General features: G+C 34.2%; 1 protein-coding gene and 1 pseudogene across 1 annotated transcript; one reads left to right on the top strand and one right to left on the bottom strand.

Annotated features, from left to right (window-relative positions):
- Positions 1–4,443: 4,443 nt before the first annotated feature.
- On the top strand, positions 4,444–14,860 carry LEJ2 (Cystathionine beta-synthase (CBS) family protein). Its single transcript, XM_086565647.1, has 8 exons — positions 4,444–4,782; positions 5,695–5,782; positions 5,869–5,933; positions 7,141–7,189; positions 8,850–8,902; positions 13,932–14,047; positions 14,158–14,215; positions 14,317–14,860. The coding sequence occupies exons 1-8, from the start codon at positions 4,564–4,566 to the stop codon at positions 14,389–14,391; spliced, it is 723 nt and encodes a 240-aa protein (XP_086421773.1). The 5' UTR covers positions 4,444–4,563; the 3' UTR covers positions 14,392–14,860.
- Positions 14,861–16,638: 1,778 nt separating this feature from the next.
- On the bottom strand, positions 16,639–17,363 carry LOC147492058 (ethylene-responsive transcription factor ERF010 pseudogene; annotated as a pseudogene).
- Positions 17,364–25,509: the final 8,146 nt, after the last annotated feature.

The raw sequence follows: 25,509 nt of genomic DNA, 5'->3' as shown, positions 1-25,509 counted from the left end.
TACATATATGATCAAAGCTCTCCTAGCTAAACAAAGCTGGAGAATTCTTAAGGATAAAGAATCCTTATGGCACAAAAAATTTGATGCTGCATATGGAAGAAGAGGGTTTGAGAAACCAGGCAATCTTAGTTCCAATGCATCTTTTTTTTGGAGAGGTGTTAAAAAGAATCTGGAGCTAGTCCATAAAGGGTCTTTGTGGAAAATAGGAGATGGGGCTCATACTTTAGTTTTTACTGATCCCTGGTTAATGCTTCATGATGAACCCATCCTCCTGCAAGATCTACAACCACCAGTAGGAACTCAAAAATACTGGAAGGTGTCACACCTTATGACAGAGGATGGCTCAGGATGGAACCAATAGTTATTAACTAATACTTTTGACCCTATTATTACTGGGCTCATCAATAGAATTCATGTCAGACCTCATGGAGAGGCAGATGAATTGATATGGTGGCCAAGTAGTAAAGGGGGTTTCTCTATTAAATCAGCTTTCCACCTGCTAAAAACAAATGAGTGGGATAACTGTGATTCTACTTTCCAAACTAAAACCATCAAAAGGATTTGGAAAGCAAAGGCTGCTGCTATATAGCAGTTATTCCTATGGAAAATGTACATGCATATTCTTCCTACTGGGGAAAGAATAGAAAAAAGAATAAAAAACAAGGATGTTATATGTGGCTTCTGCTTTAATAAGAAGGAAACTATTGAGCATCTCTTGTTTGAGTGTGAATGAGCTAAAACCCTATGGTTTGCATCACCACTGGGGCTAAGAACTGAAGCATAAAATTTTGGACACCGAAGATGGCTAGATGAGCCAACCCCAACCCAACCAAACAATGGAATTATTCACAACTCTTATTTGAAATTATTATTTGTCCCATAAATGAAAAAAAAAATCTTGGGGTGCAAATCTCTAGACCCATTAATGTTATTATGTACTAATGTCTAGATTTTTTATGAATAATTTCAACAATTCTTGTGCATCTACATTTTTTATTTCCTAACTCTTAGGTGTTCTAGATATGATTAGGTTTTACTAATGAGCACATAGAGTGATGCAATTGTTTAAAGGGGGCTTTGTTTTTGGTTGAATTGGGACTATATATAGAGATTATTCCAAGTTCTTCGAGGAATTATATACGCATGAAAAAAATGAGGTCATAAATAGTAATTTGGAACTTCAATCATCATCTCTAAATTACAAGTCAATCATTAGGTCCAAATTATAGTGTCTCGGATCAACTATCTATAGTGCATATCGCTTTTGCTTTAACTTTGGTTACGACAAGTCATAGACATTTATCATGTGACTAATACAATTTAGAATTTAAAGAGGCGGAACATGAGCCATTACCAGGTGAAAAGTTATAAAACATTTTTTAATCTTCAAATCTTCCAAAAAAACAAACAGGAACATGAGCCATTTTACCTTGGATTCTTGGTTTGATGGAGAAGTGCCTTTGCTTAGTACTATGTTGAATTCCTTCTTGGACTTGTCTCACTAGCTTGTATCCTCTTGAAGTACCATCCAATAAAACCTGTTCTTCCTTATTAGCTACCTTATCATCTATTTTTTTCTTAGGCCTAAATGAGTGCTTCTTCCCAACCTTCATCTTTCTTAGTAATAGCATCTTTCTCCACCTCATAAACCTCTACAATTTCATCCCCCAGTAACATGAATTGCACAGTTTATATATCTTTATCCAAACTGGTTTCTTCTTCTTGTTTAAGGAGATACAAATTAGGGATGCTTACGCGATATGAAGTTGTTATCTGTGAACATAGGTGTTCCAAAGTCCCCAAAATCTTGTATCTCATCGATACAACCGTTGCCTAGTTTGATGCTAATTGAGTCCATGTCAATGAAAAACAATTTACATGTTTTGTTGCAATTATAGAATTTAGTTTTAAAAAAATAGTTCGTAGTTGAGATTTAATACCTTGACATAATTATTTGTTTTAAGAAAAACCATAAACCAAGTTAACATATCCATCGGTGAGAATATTAAGTTATTTACCCAACACGATAAGCCGTGTCCTCGGCCCATTCATTGACACCAATAGTAGGGCAAAAGAACAGGTCTGTAACTCATGCTATTAAATACCATCACTATTTCACGGTCTTTAACTTGGAAATAGGAAAACTATATATTTTTTTTGGTGAGAGTATGCATGGTACCACGGGCCCCAGCTCCATGTTGGCCGGACATAAAGATGGCTAGATGAAATAATGGAATGGTGTAACAGCAGAGATGACCCCATAAATAGCTAACCTTGGGGTATATGCTTGTACTCTTCTGTAAGCCTTGTGGGACAATAGAAACTTGGAAAGGTTTGACAAATGAGCAACTAGGAGAGAAGGCATTTTTGAAGGGGCCGAGGCTCAATCGGGAAAAAATACTAAAGGCTTTCGAAAGGGAGGATTCAAATTCTATAGCTATAAATGTTAATAACACTAGTTCTTCTTCTGTTTTACATTCAAATGAAATACATAATAATAGTAGTAGGAATAATAATATAGTACAGGATATGAAAAGTTCCCAAACTCATTTGTGTTTTTATATAAATGTCAGGTTTGATGGAGCCTTTGATAAGAATGTTGATTAGGAGCAAGAGAAGCTATGGCATGGGATGAAGATGGGAACCTAATAGCTACTGTAGTAAGAAGATTCAGAGCCACTACATCAGAAGAAAGTGAAATTTTGGCAGCTTAGGTGGCAATGAACTTGGCACAACATGTAGGAGCAGAAAGCTTTGTCTTTGAAGGAGATAATGCAACTGTTATCAACTGTTTAAAGTCCCCAAAATCTAGTATTGCTTGGCCCCTATAGAATATTGCTAGATCCATTATTCAAAACTCTAGTAGGTTTAATTATGTTTGTTTTAGTTGGTTAAGTAGAATTTTAAACAGAGAGGCACATGATCTTGCCAAATGGGTTGCCAGGTCCTCTGACATTAGTTGTTTGCCGAAGTGTTGTGTAGACATAAATATATGTTCTGTTAGTGGAATATATATATACGGTGATTTGTAGTGGCGTTTATCTACAGTCCCATTACGTCTTGGTGGGTTAGGTATTTATTGTGCCACTGATGTCTCTATTTTTGCTTTTGTGGCCTCTAGTTGTCAAACGTCTGAGCTTCAGAACCACATTTTTAAGAGTTGTGGCCTAGTGCATTTGGACGAGATTCTTGATGTTGCTAGTAGTGCATTGAGTCTTTGTCTATCCAATTTTGACCTCACTTCTATGGCTATGAATGTTATCGTCCCCTCAAAACTACAAAAAAAATTGGCGGAAGCGTTCTATGGTAAGATTGTTGCTGGTCTTGAGAGGAAGTTTGTGTTATCTACTAATCAGAAAGTAGTTATTGGATGCTTGCAGTCAGAACACGCAAATGATTTTCTACTTGCTATTCCGATGGAGAGATTTGGACAGCGTATGTCGCCGGTGGAGTATCGTTTTATTCTCCGGTACCGTCTCATGATTCCTTTGTACTCTGATGGTAGTTTATGCCCCGTTTGCAAAAAGAGTAGACTAGATGCTTTTGGGGACCATGCAGCATATTGTAGACATTTTTCAGGTTTTAAATACCGACATGATCAGTGAAGAAGGAGGCTTCCGTGAATTTTCTCACTAATCCGAATGAGGGAAGATCGACACCTCGGCCTGCAGATGTATTGATCTACAATTGGTCTGAGGAGAGATATGCATGTGTTGTTGTAACTAGAGCCTCTCCGTTGGTAGGGCTTGGAAATAGAGTCTTCGAGGTTAACTAATACAAATCGGTAGGAATAATTGAAAACCAATATATATAATTAAGCTAACCAAAGATTGTTTTCATTCCGGTTTTGATATTTTTTGGTTTCTTGTTTTAAACTTTTTTGGTTTAGGACTACGGTTTGTTGAAAGACAAAAAGATTGTTTAACATATCCATAGTTAAAATTAAGGCAATCCAATAATAATAATTTTCAAATTGTTTTTGAATTTGTTTTTTAAAAACTTTATTTGAAATAATGAAATAACGAGCTTTGTTTTTGTTTTAATAACACATGAAAGGACAATTAGGATTGATATTAAATTTGAGGCCAAATTCGGGGTTTATTAATAAAAGAAATGATTTTTAATAGGTTATTTTAAAAACTTTCTTGATTGGCTGTTAAGCATTTGAAAGCGGAATTATTTAGGATAAAAATTCGCTTGTTAAATGTTTATAATTATTATCGATAAAATTTCCATAAAAAAAAAAAAAAACTTAGTAGCATCAGTTTCATTTTTTATAACTGTTTAAGACTTTAAGTGTGCTACGTCAACGATTAGCGGGAAAAAAAAACGTGCTACGTCAACAAATTGGTGTTTGCTACAATATGAGCTCGATGGCAGAAAAATAGGAGACGAGGTAAGGAAAACAATAAAAAGCCGCGGAGTAGGGAATAATCGTGGCAATCTTCCTATTAAGTTCCTTACAACTTGCCGTACCGAACACGCCTTCCTTGAATTCTTTTACGCACAAAACTGAGACACAAGAAGCGAGTAAAGTGAGGCCTCTACAACAATAACAAAACAATGGACTCACTTATTATTCGTTCCGAACTTGTCTTCAACACACGTTCTAACTCTTCATCATCGATAACAACGACACCTTCATCTTCTATAAATTGTTTCTTCTCACCTTCACCAAAAATACCGCCGCCTTCAATTCTCACTTGTTCCTTTTCTCGATTCTCAGATCGTTTTTCTGCTACTAGTACTAATGGTGGTGCTTTGATGTCCAATTCTTTCCCGGTTAGTCACTTCAATTATAATCATTATGTCCAATTTTTCTAATTTGTTAAACTGACAATATATTGTGTCTTGCGGGTTGAGTTGATTAATGCTGATCTATCTTTGTTAGAACATCTCGAATCATGTTTTCTGTCAAATTGTCAATTTCTCTTTAAGCTTATGAATAGGAGAGAACATAGGTGGGATACACCTAGAAATTGGGGTGAAATAATCTCAACACTCCCTCTCAGGGCGAACCTTATCTCTTATGCCATGTCAAATTGCCAATTTGTGCATAAGCTCGCACTTATTTATGTAGAGGGGAAAATTTCTATGAATATGAGCGAACATAGGTAGGACAAAACTAGAAATTGGGGTGGAATAATCTCAATGTTTTCCTCTTTTGAAATCAGAGGACAAAGCAAGTATTTGCTTAATGACAAACTCAAAATGGGGCATTGCCTAAACCCAGTGCATACTGTGTAACTGCGATGCAATGTCCTCTTAACTAAAAAAATACTGATATAATAATGAAAAAATGACTTAACCTACCTAAATCCCAGACTCATTGCATAATGTTGCGAAGTAGTATATTATAATTTTATAGGTCTAATACTCTAATGTATTCAATATATTTTCTCTTTGGTGAACTCGTTTGATGAAGAGATTTGGAGTAAGATTTGAAGTGGAAATTAACAAACATCTCCTTATTAGAAAAATATAAGATAGACAGATACTGATCGTGGTTGGATCCATAACAGCATGAACCATGGGCGCATGTGGTGTGGCATGGTGCTTTGTGCATTTAGTGCTTTCGGTTCAGAAACTCTTTACTTACTTGCTCAGTGGTCTTGAGATGCCTTCTAGTTTATGTGGTGCTGCTTTTCATGTTCTGTCATGTGTTCCTGTTTGCATAATTGCATGGTTTTGCAGCCAAAAAGTGGAATATATACGGTTGGTGAGTTTATGACTACAAAAGAGTTATTACAAGTGGTAAAGCCTACAACCACCATTGATGAAGGTATTGAGATACATAGTTTTGTTTTGGCGAGCTTTTTTTTTTTTTTTTTTTTTGTCTTTCTTACCAGTTTGATTTTGTATCAACAGCACTGGAGATCCTCGTGGAAAACAGAATTACTGGTTTCCCAGTAATTGACGAGGACTGGAAATTGGTACTATTTCATTTACCTCCTGTGACTAAGTGCTTTGGAAAATCGAATGTTATGCTTACATATGAAAAGCTTATCATTTTATTTGTACGTTTTAATGAAATGATATCTATTTGGTTCTTTTATGCATAAAATCAATTTGATTTTGTACATTCCATTAATATACTTGATGATATATTCATATGATACTGAAATTTTTGGATATATTCTTCTAGCCAATACCAAAGATAATTATTCAAGTGATCCGAGACATGCTAATAGCTAGTTTAGTTACTTTTGAAATTTATTAAGAACACAATTGTAGAATGGGACCGTATTATTAAATTCTAATGATTATGATGGATATTGAATGGTGGCGGTCTACTATAAAGGACTCCAATAGGATTCCAATTGGGAAATGAAAATTTTTTAGTGCTGGTGCAGAATTAATAAATTCAATTAGCACATAACAAACTAGATTACCAATCTGCCGATTAAGATAAACACACAAAACTTGCCAGTGGTTACAAATTATGCATGGGAACCTTCCTAACATCTTCTTGGGTACACTCAAGGCATGTTTGATTGCTAGAAAAGATTTCCTGAAAAGGTTTTTTGCTCAGGAGATCCTATTTTTAGTAGCACAATCCAGAAAATATATTCTTCGGCAGTACTTTCTCATCAATTAAATACTTCATTAATTGTTATATGTTTCACCCATCATCCTCATATACCAATATCCAATGAGAGACCAACCTTTTTTCGTAACTTTAAACACAGTCTTTACTTGGACAAGATTTATTTTCTGAATTTCGGTAACAATCATACAGTATGAAAACAGTAAAGTATATGTATTGTCAAAATGTCAACATGATTTTTTCGGAAAACAGTAATTCGCTATATACTTGTGAACTCTTTGAAAACAGTAGTATGCTTGTGCGACTCTTTTTGTCTATGTTATTACTAATATTATTAGATTTTTTTGGTAGTTACAAATTTTTTCTCCTAAACCCTTAATTCCTTATTTTTTCCCAGGGAAAGTGTTGTCTGTATATATATGTGTGTATTTTTTGTTTCCTGGTATTTTGTGTGTGTGTGTCTGTTCTGATCTAAAACCTACCCATTATATTGGTATGCCTATTGTTTAACAGATTTTATCATGTTTCTGTTAAAGTAATTTATCTATGAAGTTGAAAATCTTTTCAGTTACCTAAACCAAATCTTTTTGTAGGTTGGTCTTGTGTCCGACTATGATCTGTTAGCTCTGGATTCTGTGTCAGGTATAAAAGGATTCTATGTTATTTTGAGGAAGCTATTCATTAACAATTGCCTCTTATCCTTATTGTAATTTATTTTCGATTATTCTCTGGTTCACTAGTCTTACCTTAGTTATTAGTTAATATGGAAGAATCAGCTGGATATTTTCACTCATCATTCTTGCTATCTTAATGAGTAATTGTGTAATTTGTGTTCCGACATATGTCGGAAGCTGATTCTTTTTCTTCTTTTGGATCAGAAAAATAACAAACCTAGTTATGTTGAGCAGTTGTTTGCGTGGTAGATTGTATGAATGATGCATTCACCAGCTCACTTAAAATGTATATGAAGAATTTTACATTAATCTGTATAACAAACTCTTTGGCCATACTTCTCTTTGACAATTTATTTTTATTTCTTTATTTATTATTATTTTCTTAAGTATTTTTTCCCTAGTGTAGACTGTCCATTTCTACTGTGACACATAAGTTATACCTGACACGATTACAAAGGCCTTCAATAAGACAAAATAAAAAACACCAGTATTATGATCTTTGTCAGCATATTTTCTCATGATTATATGATCATTTTCTATTGAAGAAAGAATAGATTCTTCTTTTCTTCTTCGTGAGCTGAGCCATACGTTAGGGATAGTCATTCAGTCAGTTCGGTTCAAAAGACCAATTCTTCTGTTTTTTTTTCCAATGGCAGGTCATTAGAATTTACCGAATCTAAACTTTGTTAGCTATTAAATGCATGAACTGCTCATGAAATTCACATGATAAGTGAGTTTCTGAAAGATTGTATTTGTACAGATCAAGCTGCCAACAATTTGTAATTTTATTAGGACATTTAAGGAATTCAATGCAGAAAGGTGAACTATCCTATGTGTACGGTTTTCTAGTTGATCGGTTTATATAAAGTTGCATGATCAGTTATATAGGAAGCACGGATAACGGATTTTAAGCTTGTGCGACACGGATCTGTTATTTTCACTGGATCGTCATGGATGACTAATATATATATATATATATATATATTATCACCAAATTCAAATTAAAATGGCAATACTTCATAAAATGACCAATTCAAACACATTAAAAGCAACTTTGTATAAGTGTATCACCGCAAGCAAATGCCAACAAAAAGTTCAAAACAATACAATGGATTTGTCAATCAAGTTGTCCAACTTCAACTAAGTCATTTTCTACATCTTAATTCACTTCATCTTTATTCTCTTGCATCTCTTCTTATCTTGATTTTATTTCACTTTTTTTTTTTTTTTGTTGAAGTTCCAAAAAAAATGTTTTTCAGATCCGCATCATGTATTGAAATCCAAATTGCATATCATTATCCGTGTCGGAGTTCCTTGATAGAGGTTATCACTATTGGACACTTTTTTTGACATATCAGAATGTGCTTCATTAAGCTTGTGCATGATCTGTTATTCATGTTTTTATCGTTTGAAATGTAGACATCATTGAGTTCCTTGATGCGGTATTGGACTATTTCTAGTCTTCTTTAATAGTTGTCATGCCTAGTTTGCCTACAAGTCAATCAGTAAGACTGTGGACTGTCTAATTTTAATGGAAAAACAAGTTTCATTTTGTTGCATAGGACACTTGAGTTATCAATATTAGCAATATTAATGTACTTAACAAGTTTTTCTAATCTGATGATAAGGTACTGGACATGCGGACACAAGTATGTTTCCTGAAGCTGACAGCTCCTGGAAAGTATGTAACCTCTTCTTTGCTTTCTAGTTGTTTGTTCTAAACTACAAGTGGGTGTCACTTAAGTACTTTATGTTTTAACTAGTGGTTGCTCGTTCCTATTACCCTACATGCCAAACTTCGTCACATGTTGACATACCCTCAACACGTCCCACTAACAAAAGTTGGTGGTTTCCTTCGGAATATAGTCTGATACCGTGTACCTTTGACATGCCCCACTTGCTTGTGAAACGTATTTTGGCATGCCTGTGATATATAAGTGGTGCATGTGGAACTCTGGTTTTTGTTTAGTGCCTTTGAGGCCTTTCACATGTTAGTTAGCAGTGATAATACCTTTGATAAAACATACTGTTCTGTATATGGGCCTTGTTTCTGGTCATGGTTTTCGAACAATGCTAACTTTATCAGAAATCCGTTTTGCAGTCAAAGGTTATTTGCATTCTCGAAGTTGCAAAGTGAAAATATAACGTGAGAAGCAAGAATATATTTCTTCGTCGTGTATTCCACCATGTGTGGATGTTACTATTATTTTGTTTTCATATCAAATGCGTTGTACTTAGCAGGACTAGGCCAGTGATTAAGACTCCGAATAACGGGTTACACTATTGGTATAGAAACTAAGGATACACGCACGTTAGATCTTTGCCTGTAGGTGTCTTTTCCCAAAAAAATTTAGTCTCCCAGAACGGGTATTTGTTTTATATTGTTCCTAAATTTTTGATATAGATCTTCGTTGTGCTCTTTGATATAAAAACTGTTTTTGTCTTGTGGAGTGGAGCGGAGCTAGGGCTTGTTTATGCCAAAGGAAGATAGCAATAAACAACTCCGTGTAAGGGGTCTAACAAACTACTTAGTTATTGAAAATCGAAAGTTTATTTAAATTATTATTTGCATTAGTTTGTGGCGTCGGTTTTATCCCAGCCGGTTTCCAATAGAACTTTTGTTATTCAGGCTTCATCCTTGCTTTAGACTTGGGGTTCATCCTGTCGTAGTTTGAAGTGGTCCCTGGCATATGTACTGATCTCCCAAAGTGATTTAGATGGCGTACATGTTGTTGAAATCTGGTCTATTGGCAATTAAGAACGGTTCGGAGTGGAATCTTGTATATCATCATATATTGGCCGACATTTAGGGCTTTCTTTCGCAGCCACTCCGAGTTAACATAATTAATAGTTCACTTTATTCCATTTACCTGTTCTCCAATAGTAATGGTTTTGAAAGGGAAGTTCTAAATTTCAATATAGAAGAAATGATTTAATAATTTCACGTTAGGGAGAGACAGAGAAGTGTTTTAACTTTCTAAATGCTAAAATAGGGTTATATAGACTTTGTAATTTGGTAATAAGAAATGGATAGGATCTAGTATGTGCTTGGTGGGACATTATTGGACATATTATATCCCAAAGGCAAAATGGAGCATCTACCTAGAGCTATTATATAGGTTCTTTGGAACAAGGAATATTTGAAAACAAGAAAATAGGAAGTAAACATAGTTATTTTGGAATTCAAGGGCACACTTAAAGAACAATACACGCCTATTTTTGAGATGGCATCCAATAAAAATGCAAGAGTTGGTGATTATATGGTAAAAGGGGAGAATGGAAATGTATGGGAAGTAACTTTGAGAAGGGGACTTAATAGTTGGGAAGTTAATATTTCCACCGACATGATGGCCACCATTTGTCAAGAAGAGAAATCTGGAGTTTGGCTCCTTTTGCCATCTTGTTGGGATGATGGTAGAGTGAAACAAAAGACACTTTGATGGGGTTGGGGCATCTTTGGAGGATGTCATTATGGTCATAAAAGGCTCTCTATTTATCTGGTCTAAGGTGTATGAGGAGACACGAGACATTCTGTTTGAGCATGTTATGTGTAGATGAGAATTATTCATGTTTTGAGTGGGAGGTGTTTTGTGGAGGAACCTTTCATCTGTTTTCTTTTTAGTTTTTCTTTCTTTGTGGGGTATAGTAGGAGTTGGAGGTGTGTATCCCCTATGGAACAATCTTTTATGTATAATAATGTAGATTGAAGTGGCAGAAGCAACACTTAATCAAAATCTATACTTTATAAAACCCTAAAAATCTCACATTTATTGATAATCACTCAATAATTCATAACACACATAAACACAACTAAAACAACTCCCTGAAACCCTAACCATAAGCCCTTATTTATACTAATAACAATAAAGTAGCAACTAAACTAGTGGGCTCTCGGCCCATGGGCTTGACCACCGAACCTTGAAAGAAACGAACTCATGTTCTACATCATTCTCTCCAGTTTGAAAAGAACTCGTCTCGAAGTTTGTATACGCGATTGACTGATGAAATTCACTGTAGCTGATGCCCATCACTCTCTCGCAGTTCAAACGAATTTGACTTCAAATTTTACCCAAATAATTACTCACAAGAAGAAGAATGCACTATAATGTCTGCAAGTTTGCGAAATCACTATATGCAAAGCGATGTAAGAAGAAAGATCTAAAGCCACCAACATGATTTCTCTACTCTATGGGAATACTAAAACCAATGCCGGCCTTGAGGACAGTCCACACAGGCAGCTGACTGGGCCCCAAACTTTCAGCCCAAAATAGAGCCCCAGTCAGCCAATCCATCAAACTTGCCCAGATCCAACTATATCCCACTCAAAGCCCGTTTCAAGTATACTACTATCCAACTCAAAGCCTGTTTCAAGTCTATTCAATATTTTCAATACTTTTAGGCCCAAAATTGGTCCCTGTGCCACACCAAGTCCCATTAACTCTCTAGTCTCTACTCTAATGCCATATGTCTACATGTAATAAAACCGGACCAATAACAATTTTGATATGCCATTTAATTGTGATTATTTTTATAGTTACATTTATTTGTACTGTACTTCAGTTTTCATGGTTGACTAAAAGTTACCCATAGTGCTTATGTTATACTTTCAAACCATAAATAAAGATTATTATTTTTTTTTAAACAGTGCAAAACGACAACTAGATCATTTTCTCCATCAAATTGAGATCGTTTTTTTTTTTCTTTTTATTATATTACATAGGCCCCCATCTCGAAACTCGCCTAGGGCCGCCCCTGACTAAAACATCCCAAAATAGAAAATACACATACTTCCAATTGTAACTTTAGATGCATAGAACTAAAGAGCTTTGTATACTGTATATCAAAACCCTCCCAAACCGAATCAACATACTCAACAAAACTAGACTTATCTTCATACTTATCAAGATTGGTGGAGTGCCAAATAGGAGAGTTTCAACACCTGCCAGCAGCCGAGCGGCGCCATTATTGAGGGGTACACCCTCACGTTCCCCATTGAGGGAAGGATCCCCTATTGGTGTTATCTTTTCTACCAACTCTGTTATCTCTATCGTTTTCTGGATTTGTAGCCGTCAAAAGAAGGATTGAACCGTCAACCTGAGACACATCATCAGTACTAGCCACCGAACCATTATTCTGTGGTGGTGGAGGTGGTTGTTGCACCTCTCTTTGGACTGGAAATCTTGTTTCGATCAGGTTCTGGAACATCTGTGTCATGTTTTTCATGTTTTCTTTTAAACGAGACATGCGAGTATCTATGGATGGAGGATGACTTTGAGTTGCTTTGTTATTCACCATAATAACACAAAAAAAATTAACTTTTCAGGAAAAAAATTCGTCGTGAACAGTGTTTTCAGTGAATAGTAACCCCGGACTTAACCTGCTCCGATACTAGATAATATAGATTGAAATGGCGGAAGCAACACTTGATCAAAATCTACACTTTGTAAAACTCTAAAAGTCTTGTCTTTATTGATAATCACTCAATAATTCATAACACACATAAACACAACTAAAACAACTCTCAGAAACCCTAACCATAAGCCTTTATTTATACTAATAATAATAAAGCAGCAACTAAACTAGTGGGCTCATGGCCCATGGGCTTGACCACCGAACTCATGCTCTACATCAATTTTAGTCTTTCTTTTTGGTTCTTGCAAATGTAGGATATCTCATCCTTCGTGTAATTGTTTCTTGATTATTAATTAAATTCGGATTTTATCGATAAAAAAAAAATAATAAAAAAAAAATTAAAAAAAAAAAATAATAAAAAATCGAGGAGAATATTTTGGGTAAGTTGATGGGCTTATTTGGGTGTGGGATAGGAACAATGGGTTCATAGTTAAATCATGGTACTAACCAAAAATGAAATTCCATTGTTTTGTAATGTAATGTTGTTGATGTCCTTGTAGGTGGGAGAGTGTAACCTCATAAATTTGTGCCTTACTAAGTGGGGGTTATCTTTATTGTACTTTTGTTAATTTTTGTAACGAATGAAGTATATAATGAATGAAAAAAAAAAACCACAATAATGCTATGTTACATGGACATGCCATATTTTAAAAATAATCCGTGTCGGATATGTATCTGCGTGTCCGGACCAACACAGGACACATATTGTATGTGATATACCTCAATTTTTTATATTTTGCCATGTCAAGCACTCCGTATCCATGTCTGATACAGACACGTATCCGTGTCAATGTAACTTATCATTAATGTGTTCATGTTTATGTGATGCGATCTATGTTGTCAAAAGGCGATACTTTTTATGAATAAGTTGTCAAGGATTTGGGATGCTCAACTCCTCACCTGACCTGAGAACATAGAAATAAAATATATCTGATCCATATGATAGTTTATTGCTTGTGAGAATAGTTGTGGTTGTTGTCTGGGGCACCCTCAAGGCGCCAACTTGGGAAGCCTAGCACCTGTCAACATAGATCAAAACTATCTGTACATGTGACAACCCATGCCACGGTTGTTGAATTAAATGGCATAACTCAGGCTGCATCTCAGAGCAGCTTCAGCTCTAGCTCTTTCACATCATTTTGTGCGTGATCTGATCTGTTAGAAGAATGTGTAACTTGGTATACTGCTCTTTTCCTGTCATAGATTAATTATTGCATTATGTTTGTTATGATTGTGCGTTTATATTATCTGTGTTTGGATATCTATCTGCTTATATGTCTAATGGGAAAACTTTGCAGACCTTCAATGAGATACAAAAATTACTTAGCAAGACAAATGGCAAAGTTATTGCTGATGTGATGACAGCTGCACCTCTTGTTGTTCGCGAAACCACCAACCTTGAAGATGCTGCAAGGTTTGCGTATTGTTATTGCTTATTACTTTCTGCACATTACATAGTATGCTTGTGTTGCTTCAAACTCATTCAAGGGCTTACTTGATTTCAATTCTTTACTCTGATGCCAGATTGTTGCTTGAAACAAAATACCGCCGACTTCCAGTTGTGGACAGTGATGGGAAGCTGGTAATTACATTCAGTGCATGTCCCTTAAGTTCTCTTCTTTGGTTCCTTTCATCCGTTTCCATTGGTCCCTTTTGATATTCTTTTCCCGGTTTCTTCAATAGGTTGGAATCATAACAAGAGGAAATGTGGTTAGAGCTGCCCTTCATATTAAACGTGAAATTGAAAAAATGCCATAAATACGATCTACAGAGAAGCATCATTGCTGATTGAATTGCGTACTGTTGCACGATTATCTTACCAAATGAAGACGATTAACCCAATCACTTTGTTGGGCTAATTATATATGGTATATCTGATGAGAAGAGGTATACTGTTCCACTTGTTTCAGCTGGGTACTATTTGTACACATGAATCTGGTTCCTACTAGAAGGTATCCCGGTCAGAGCTAAAATCAAGTGGCATAGAATATACATTCTAATTCTGTATTTTGGCGTACCTGTGAAATTGAAGTTAGGTAAGAGAAAAAATTGTTTTGTTCGATTGAGTGTGCTTGTTGGCGTCTGAAAGTCATACACGAACATCTAGATTATATTACAACGGCTTAATCCCCTGAAAGTCAAAAACCTACACCATCAGGTGATGTAACCAGACTTATGGACTTTTTGCTATTAGCCCTCATAATCTTTATTGTGGCGGTTGGAAATATGATTGGGGAGGTTTGAGACAATGATACCTCACTCTCCTAACTGAACTGATAAGCACCTACATGATATCTGTAAAAGAGAAAAGTAGCTACTTATATGATATTCCTAAATGATTAGAGCTGGATGTTTAATCATAAATAGAAAAGTAACACAGTAAGTTACTTACTTACCTGTTGTCGTTCATCAAGGTTACTAACATTTAGAAGGCAACAGTGAGGCCTGGGCGATGAACCAATCTGTTATCCAATGTACGCTGATTATTAGGATGTTCATCATAAAGGTTGTGCTAAGGTGTAGTTATTGGTTTTTAATTTCTTGGGTGAAATTGAAATGGAAATTAGGCAAAGTTGAATAATAGTTTATGTTTTTGATGGATTTCCCGTATCTTTCTAGTTAATCCATCTTTCTTGATTCTTGACACTGATAGCACTATAGCACTATATTTTAACGTAGTTACGTAGTATCTTTAGATACAATGAAGTCAACGATCACGAATGGTGTAATTCAATATACAGCCACATGATTGAGTTGGTTGACCAGCTCTGATCTCGCATAATTTATTCTAATATATATATCACTAACAGTTAGAAACTTGGAATTAACACAGAATAGCTAATGTATAAACATTATGTGTTTTTTATAGGAATAAAATTAATACTCTGGTCCATGTTTTCAGAACAAAGTAGATATACTCGTACATCCGATATAATGGTATCTGTGTGTCATCGTTAATAGTACAGTAAAAGGAAAGAGATACAATATGGCATGGCATACTCAAACAGATAGAAACGATCTGCACTCATCACCTTAACATCACATAAGCAAGTGTTTGTGGTTTTAATTTTTTAAATTCTAGCCAAATCCCTTACAAGACTGTTGGTATTGCATGTGTTTGCCATAGGTAACTCTGAAAGAAGAAATTCTGTGATCATCCCAAGATTAGAGTTATTTAGAACTGGAAGCATTGCTAAACTTGTAAGCAGCTTCTCTTGTTAAATTTGTAACTGGATTGCTTAAACCAAGTTGAACAATCTCCATTACTAGATTCTAAACGTATACTTGCATATATCTTTTCAAAGTTGCTTTCTTAGCGTAACATTTACTACTCCCTCTGATCCATTCCAAGATATCTGTTGTGATTAAAGGGGACAATCAAAGGGCTGCAACCTGGAACTTTTTTTCCTCATTGTAGTATTGTACTCATCATGCTTCACAATATCCAATCCAACATAGGATATGAAACTGAATTCACCTCACGAAGTTCCATATCTTTTATTGATTTTGATATTCATCATGCTTCAAATTATTTACATAATAATCTGATATTTACACCAAGCTAGGTTCATGCATGCAGTAGAAGTCTGGAACGCACACATTAAAGACACAGATAAGAAGGAAAAAAATCGAGTATTGATGTCAATTTTTCCAGTCTCTAATTCTGCAGTTAGCTGTCAGCATATCATTGTTCAACTTCTATTTCTGTCTTGACTAGACTATACTCCACAACTCCGTAGGAATGAGAACATCAGTTAGAAGTACCGTGCAAGAGAAAAACACACATTCTGTTTACATATATTCACAGTTATATTTAGTAATCAAAACAACCGTAGCTAACTAAAATTCACCATTGTCTACACTTTATCCTCTTCAAGAAAATTTCCAGGACCACTTACACATCACCTCTGTGTTTGTCTCTCTCTTGTGTCCACAAGCATGTCATCTATAACGGTTTCGCTATGAGGATTGAGGACAAAGTGACAGACCATAAACAAAGAGACAAAAACCAAGTCAAACATTTTCTATCTTAATCTCTTCGTCTTTCGAATACAAAAAGACATAAACTAACAACTTAGAAAATCTTATGTGAATTGTTCTTTTAACCTCTAATCTTACAAAAGAGAGAAACATCTACGAAAGAAATGAAGTATTTTATTAGAACATATCATCTGAGCTTTCAGGCATTGGTTTTTCATTCAAATCTGGATTCTTAGGCCTAGAAGATTTCTTCAGTTCAGAAGATATTAAACCAGTTTCAATTGCATCAACTCTTGCTCCAACTTCTGTAGCTTTCTTCCTTATTGAAGCTGCAGACATATCATCAAGTCTATCTTTTTCCACTACATATTCAGGAAAGTTAAGTCTTGCGGATGGACCTCTTAAATAAAAAACAGCCGTATCATAAGCTCTTGCTGCAGCAACTGGTGTTGAATAAGAACCAAGCCAGATTCTAGACCTCTTGTTTGGTTCTCTTATCTCAGCTACCCACTTTCCCCACTTCCTCATCCTTATACCTCTATATGGTTTATCTCTTTGTCTTCTACTCTTACATAATTCTGTACTACTTGAAGAACTATACTCTCCTTCCATCATATGAACTCCTTATAAACCAACTTTTTGAACAAAAATGAAGATGCTCAAAAGATATAAGGTGGTGAAACAGCCTCAAAGAGCACTAAGTTGACAAAAACTAGGGATACCCAATATGAAGAAGTTGATGGCAAGAAAAGAGTATCGTCTGATTTTCTGTTAGTTATTTCTCTCTTCTGTTTTCGTTCTCTGACTATTGTTCAGCTCTTTATAAGGTTTTTTGTTAGAGGAAAGAATAAGGCATGTAAGGACGGTTGTGGATAGTTTATGTGTCAATCTGTTGTTCTATGACTTGTATCATGTTGTGATGATGAAGGTTTTAAATAAGGCAGCACGCAATAGCTGCCCACTTGGACACTTTTTCTGTCCTCAGGTTAATCCTTTGTCTGGTTTTGCTATTTGAGAGAGTGCACTTGCTGCCGACCTGCTTTTGATATGGTTCTGTAGAAAGGCTGCCACATGGTAACTAGCCAAGTATTAATCCACGTCCTTACTAACACATATTGTAAGTTCCCACCTCAATTTAAAGATATTGCTAGACAATCGCTTTTATCAACTTGACTACTGATCAACCTCAAATCTATTCAAAAAAAAACTTTACTACTGATCTACTGATTTACCCAGCGGAGTATGTGTGGTACGAGGAAGAACGCCGTTGCTCCATTACTAAATAATTAGACGAATATCCAAACTATATATTACGATTCACACGTCCAAATTTTTTATAAGCCCATTAGCTCTTGTATGCTCAGACGTTGAATTATAATTTCGTCCATAAATATCATTACACATAAATGTTGCATTCCTCATTTCCTCACCCAAAGAATAATAATAGTTCTCTGTGTCAAAAGATAATGATTTTTACTTTGAGTAAACAAATAGATCGCGTTTGAATTGAGAATCTACATACTTCATCTATTTAGAGTGGTGGTATGACCAATATTCCGCTCTTCAAATTAATCCCTTTGCATTGGGAAATGAAAATTTAGAAACCTAGATGTCTTTTATGATTTTGTGCCGCGATGAATTTCAGTCAATGGTTGAAAGAAGAAAAAAACGTAAACTAATGTACTATTGTCCTTTTTTGTTGTTCCTATTTTGTTATGGAGACCAAGTTTTTCTAAAATCTGTCTTTTTTTTACATTTTTTTTTTGGATAAACACTAAAATCTGTCAAACATTTTGAATCAATATTTTTATTTTAAAATTCCCCAAACAATTACCACTAGTAATAGGGATCATTTCTAATAAGTAACAACTATCCCAATATTTTACTTTTATCAGCCTAAATTCTACACATAGTAGTGATTTGCAAGTGTCAATTAGCAAAATTGGTAAAAATTTTGGGTGATGATACTAGAGATTTGGGGCTCAAACCCTGCTAGCACCAAAGAATTACTGATTTCGTTTAAAACATGTTTGTTAATAAATATATATATATATATATATATATGAGTAATGATTGACATAAAAAAATTTGGAATAGGAAAACACAATTCTAAACTGGTCTAGTTGTCCATGAGATTCCATGGAAATTACCAGCCCCCTCCTCTCCTCCCGAAATATATTTGTGTGACCAATATTATGCTAGGCCTAATTTTGTGTTTAATTTGTGAAAAATGCCTTTATTTGGAGTTGAATTTGGACTGGAATAAAAAGATTAAAACCAATATAGATCAACAATATGCATATGATTAGATGTTTTGGGTTTTATAAAAGTCCAATTTTAAAAACTCGCATAGACCCCAACAATCTCAGAGCCGGCCCTCGAAATTATAGTAAATGTTCTCGGCTGCATGAGACGAAAATGAACAGAAAAGAAGTGATATTTATGAATGTTCTTAGCCGACTGCTATAGTGCTATCCTCTATTCCTCTTTTTTCCTCCACGTGTTGGTATTCTAAGAATGATATGGACTTAACAACGTGGCGCCAACAAGAGCCCATCATAGGAATTCTAGTTGGAACTTGCCAACTTCGTTGCTTGGAAACGATCTGCCATGGGCAAAAGGGTCCATTTGGCAAATATATCTTGGCATATCAATGCTGTGGCTGAAGTCACTCTGAAGACTGACCCCATAAATCAACTGGCTCAGCATTACAAACAGCAAAATATTTTGAGAAACTCTAAGAAGCTCAATCGGGCCGACAAAGGACTTGAGAATTTTAATTTCTGATACCAACATGTGGATTCACTTTTTCATTTTTTTTGTCATTTTTCTTTTTTTGGTGAAATTTTTTTGTCACTCCTTTCCAAATTTACTAAAAGGCAAAGTTAAATGGTTACAAAAAAAAATTCTATTTTAGACTCTTTTAATAATTTCTCGGGAACTCTATATCTTAAGTGGGCATCCAAATTATATTTATTTTTCTAACAATTAAAAAATAAAAAAAGAAACAAATAAATAACTAATAACTTACCCAATTAAATAGTTAAAACCCAATATAGTAACAAATAAATAACAAAAAACTTATTTGTATTTTCACAAAAAAAAATAAATAAATAATAAATAAATAAATATATATATATATATATATATATATATATATATATTTATATTAAAATATAATATATAAATAAAACTTCACCTACAAAATGAATTTAAACTTATTTTTTGTGGATATGATATACTCAATATTAAAATCTTTTTTACAAAATTTCAGTTCATTTGGAAACATCTAACATTGACAAAAAACAATTACAAAAATTCAATATTTAATCGTTAGATTTCTTTTTTTTTTTGGTAGGTTTTTTGGGGTTTTAGAGAGGTCCCTTACCCCTTTTCATAAATAAAATAATAAGAGCTTTTTACATTCTTGCATATTCCTATTGAAGCATCTTCATATACAATTTTCTTAACATTAAATGTGTGGAAGCAAGCCTGCTTTTAAAGAGATCAAGAACTCAATAAAAACAATTACGAAAAATCAGAGATCATCAAAGGTTTTACCAAAATTTAGAAATTTAAGTTAGATTTCTTTTTAAAGATGACAACAATTTTTATCTATGTTAGAGGTTTCAAAATGAGCTAAAATTTTGAGAAGATAATCATTATGGTGAGTGCTTCATAAACACAAAAAATTAGGTTTGAGTTCATTTTGTAGGTGAAATTTTATTTACGTACTTATTTTAAGTTAACTTAAGTAGCTACTTTTGAGAGAATTACTTTTGAATGCCTAAAAAATTCAACTTCTTCATTATTCCCTCTCTCTTTATCTATTTTTTATCATTTTAGTTATGTTAATTTTGAATAGAGAAAAAAAATGCGTATGTTCTCTATCTATTGACTTGAACAAATGTTTGGAGAAAGATGAATTAGACATGAAAAATAAATGGTCTAAATATGAAAATGGTGTGACTGAAGATGAAAATACATTAGAAAAGAAAATTAATTAAACTTAATTCAATTTTTTTTTGTGTTAAGATTTTTTTTTTTTTTTTATTTATTTATGAAAATATTGGTAAGTTTGTTGATTTACATGTTACTATTTATGGTTTTAGTATTGGGTTGGTAATTTATTTATTATTATTTTGTTTCTATATTTGTTTATTTATTTTTGGAAAGAGAAAATGGGATTTGAATGTTATGTATGAAACAGAGTCCCAAGAGAGAGGGAGCCTGAGTATAAACGCTCAAATGGTTAATGGTAAATTTGAGATTTAGAACCTCAAACACAAATGTCATTGGCCAGATAAGAGGGTGCCGGCACGGCTTTAAAAAGATTTTACTTTACCATGTGTCCATAGCTTCATACGATGCTAAAAGCAAGTCTAATGGGGGAGCTGCTAAAAGGGCGATATGTAGGATTTTTAGCTTTTTTACTTTGCCAAGCCTAATTTGGCCTACCAAACATAAAAAAAGATCTTTTCAACAGGCATGTTAACTTTGATGTGCTAAATCTATATGGACGACACGATTTCTATCGTCCGTCCATTTATTTGAAATAGATACCACAGATAACACAATTTTTGTGTCTGTTAAAAGACGACAGAAATTGTTTTGTTCGTCTTTTGAAATTAATTATGGCAGTTACTAGATAAAGCAACAAATTTAACTGGATTTATCACACCAGCAAAATTTAAAACTCTTCTAAACAGTCCCGTTGAAAGTTGAAATGTTGGGTGCAATTTTATCAGCCTCTATAACACTCGGATTGGACATTGGACTTGTTCTATGACAGTTAATATTGATTTTCAGAGCTAATTGGCCCGGGAAGGGTGAATCCTACGGAGAGTAGACAGATGTCCTAACGACGTTGCCACGCAACACCTACTATATTATCGAAAAAAACGCAACACCTACCTAAAGCTTAACTAAAAGATCACATCATAATACTTGTTGTGGACCTGTGGTGGTTATGACTTATGAGTTACCAAACAGTAATTCAACATTGTTGATTTCATAAATCCATTGTCTTATTGTGGGGGAGTAACAGAGTTGGTAAGTTAGGTCGGTGGTGGATGTGAATTGAAAAGGGAGGACAAAGCTAGTGATGATAGAGAAAGGCATTTGATCAGTCCAACCAAATGACGTTACCATTGAAGTGGAAGCAGATAAAGATAATTGACTAACCAAACTACAATGTGTATTATTAACAAAAAACAGAACCTATTCTTATCTCATATACTAATCATCTCAAATAGAAGATCAATAGAACGGCTGGTGGCTTCCTGCTTTTACTTGGAAAGTTAGAAAGGGATGCACGCTTTTGCTTGTATTTGGGGTTGCCAATTGTGGCGGGCGGCCCACTTCTTGCCAATTGTGGCTTGTGTCGGCTGATATCATAATTCAATTTGTTACCCCGTAGTTTTACGAGTAGGATACTAAGATAATGGTTTTCAATTGCAAAATCAATTCTTAATAATGTGCAAAAATGCAAAATGTGTTATGAAATAGATGTAACAGACATACCGATACACATAATGCAATAACGTACCTCTTAATCGCTTAAACCACAAATGAAAACCGATAAACAAACTTTAACATTTCTTTGTATTCAATTTTGAAACATGCTCAACTTTAATCCAAAGTTAGAGAACACCACACTAACTTAACACTAACTTAATATGTATTGAATTGAAAGAATGAGATAGAGAGAATTCTTATTCATTGAGACGAGTCTTAATGGAAAGAAGTTATCTTTATATACAACTAGCTAATCTTCTTTTCCAATATAAAAGATTATCATGATAAATACCAAGATAGAAGATTTTCATGATAAACACATATCAATAGTGGGCATCCATATAAATCTACGGATTTCATAATAAAATGCATATAATACATATGTTTTTAGGTAGAAAAATAATACAACATTATCAATTTAACCCAATATTTGAGAAATGAAGGATTCATCTCATTCAAATGCCAAATTAAAATCGAAACTTTTGTAACACTCACTTGACAGAAAATTTCAGGACTCACGAGTTCGTGGGTGTGAAAGGAAATGTCATCTCACTACCTTCAACAACTATTTTGTTGGGGAAAAACCTGAAAGATAATAGGAGGGAATTTTTCGTGAAAGCTTTTGACGAAGAGAGAAAAGATCATTATTTCTCTGAGTTGGCTTTTGATTGGAAGGTTCCAGTATGTTATATGCTTCTTTATCTAAGTTTTCAAATGGTCTGGAGGTTAAAGTCTTGGTATCAACTAGTGATGTAGTTCAATACTTCAATGCTTTGCTAGATTTATGTGGCTGTGATCATATGAGGACCTCTCTCATTGCTTTTCCCAGATGGTGTGTGTTGATCCTAATATCATGTTTTTTCGGCTTAGGTAAGTGTAGCTAATCTTTCTGTCACGATTGTCAGATGGATAGGGATGGATAGGAGTTCATGTCTATAATGTAACTTCAAGACATTAATAAAATCTTAACTTTTCTAATAGAAAAATAAATAAATAAATAAAACTTTTGAAGGCGGTGAAAAGTTTCTATCTCTACACTATATGATAGCCGGGTTTGTAGGAACCACACTTCTCAACCGAACAGTGTATTTCTAATCTCTCAATTTTAAGATTTTAGAACCACCTCCCTACGTTTATTTAAATTACATCTCTCCTATTTATTAATAATTACAATTGGCTCCCTGATCTCTATTAAAATTGAACCACCTCCTTTTTCAATAATTGTAAGATAGTCTTCTTAATTTAAAAGCTAAAATTTATGTATAGAAATTGTATATCTTCCCCATTTTTAGAAAATTGTTTCTCTTTTCTTAGTGAGAGATTCACAAAAAATTGTTTCTCTTTAGTTTTTTTAACAGTTTTTATTTTAGTTCTTTACAACTTGGCGAACTGATGCGTAGCACAGGACACATGCTAGTGCACATATAAAGATTTACAGCTAATAAAAGTGTAAATACATGTACACAAGAGCACTTGAAGACTGGAGATCGATAATATATACTAACTAAGAGCATCTCTAGGTAGTAGTATCACCTGTCAAAAATTTTAAATTTGAAAAAAAAAAATTGAAATTTTTCGGAATTCCAACTCTAGGTGGTAGTATATTCGGTCGCATTACCTGTCCGTTTACATTTTTATTCGCAAATTTGGCAATTTGGATGCGAATGCAAAGCGACATTGCAAATGTCGCCTAAAATTTTGTTTTGACTTTGACCAGCACCACGCGCTAGTTGTACTGGCGTGCCACTACTAATGTCGTGCAAGTTATTTTTTTTACTTTTTCAATTTGGTGTGACAGTGGGAATGTTGCATGAGTTTTTTTTTTCAACTTGGGGGCGACAGTGGTAATGTCGCGCAACAATAGTGTCATTGCGTCAGTACTAATAGCGAGCGTGGTAGGGTCTACAATTGCATTTGCAGTCGATATTTGCGACCCGATTAGAGTTGGTCAAAATTTGCGACCAATTTTTCCAAATTTCTTTTTCAAATTTGAAGAGTATACTACACCACCTAGAAATGCTCTAAAGTGTCTAACTCGCACAAACCACCTTCAAGAAATCGAGGCGATTGTAGGGTGAAAATGTGGATAATTCACAATGATTAATATGCTGATCAATTTGTATTTACAAAAATACAACATATATTTCACCGAGAATTCCTAGCGTCCTACCTCTTTAAAAGGGTAGGACCATCCTAACCCAATAAAGGACAAGACATTCCGACCAGTTATTTGTAATTTGTAAACTTTTATAGAGTTAAAACTAATCAAGTTAAGTCTATTCCCAGTTCACACATCTTCCCTCAAGCACCACCACCACCACCTGCCACCGTCCACAACTGCCCGCCGCCATCAATCACCACCTGCAGCTACTCTCTTATTTTGTTTCTTTTCACTTTTATATATATATTTATTCACCTTTTTGTTTTGATTTTACTTTCCCTATTTCCCTCTCAACCACTCTTCTCCATCTCCACACCACCACCACCACTTGCCAATATCATAGATGATTGATTCCAAAATTGAAAAAAAAAAATAGGAGCTTCTTAATGGTTTAATTGCTCTAAACTCAATGAAAGGGTTTTCTTTAGTTGTGTTCTTACTATGCTTTGCTTTTGAGATTTAAAACTCACTTGAAGTAGCTCAAAATGAAGAGAGTTGTTACTTTTAAATATATTGACTTTTTTTTTAATGATTTACATCTCAATTTGGTGGTAGATATCTTAGTTTGATGCTATAATTTCAAATGAATAGTATTATATGGATAAAAAAACTCGTTTGATCGGAATCCAGTAGCCGAAGTTATGGGTGGCAGGGCTCATTGGGACTTGGTTGGTTATTAATTGAAAATGGGAGGAAAGTGAGTCAACTCAGATTTGATTTTCTTTTGTCAATGTCAAGTAAATAAGTTGAACTTTTGAAACAGGTGAACAAGTACAATCTTTTTGTCTGTAATGGGTTAGGATGGTTTGGATTATTTTTCTGATAAAATATTTATTCTAAAAACAGTTTTTGAATAAATATGTTTGGGTGTGATTTTTTTTTAAAACTATTTTTATCAAATTAATAGATTTTGCGTGATATTTTTCAAAATATTTCGACATATCACGACATTTAGTACTAATACATCCATGGCAATCCATTTGCTTTGTGTGCCCAAAGTAAAACCCAAAAAAAAAAAAACAAATTTTAATTAGTTTTTGATCAAATAAGTTTTGAGTGAAAAACTAATTTTTAATAAAATAGCGACCAAATATATTTATTTTAAAAAAAAATTCACTAATAAATATTTATTAATAATAAATAAATAAGATCCAAACACTTCTTAAGTCTTGCACAAGCATAGACTTTCACCAATTTCCATAAGCACACCGGCATCA

The sequence above is a fragment of the Coptis chinensis genome, chromosome 6 (genome assembly GCF_015680905.1).
Source record: "Coptis chinensis isolate HL-2020 chromosome 6, ASM1568090v1, whole genome shotgun sequence".
Taxonomy (NCBI): domain Eukaryota; kingdom Viridiplantae; phylum Streptophyta; class Magnoliopsida; order Ranunculales; family Ranunculaceae; genus Coptis; species Coptis chinensis.
The sequence above is the reverse complement of the archived record's forward strand: the minus strand, read 5'-3'. Positions and strand labels throughout refer to the sequence as shown.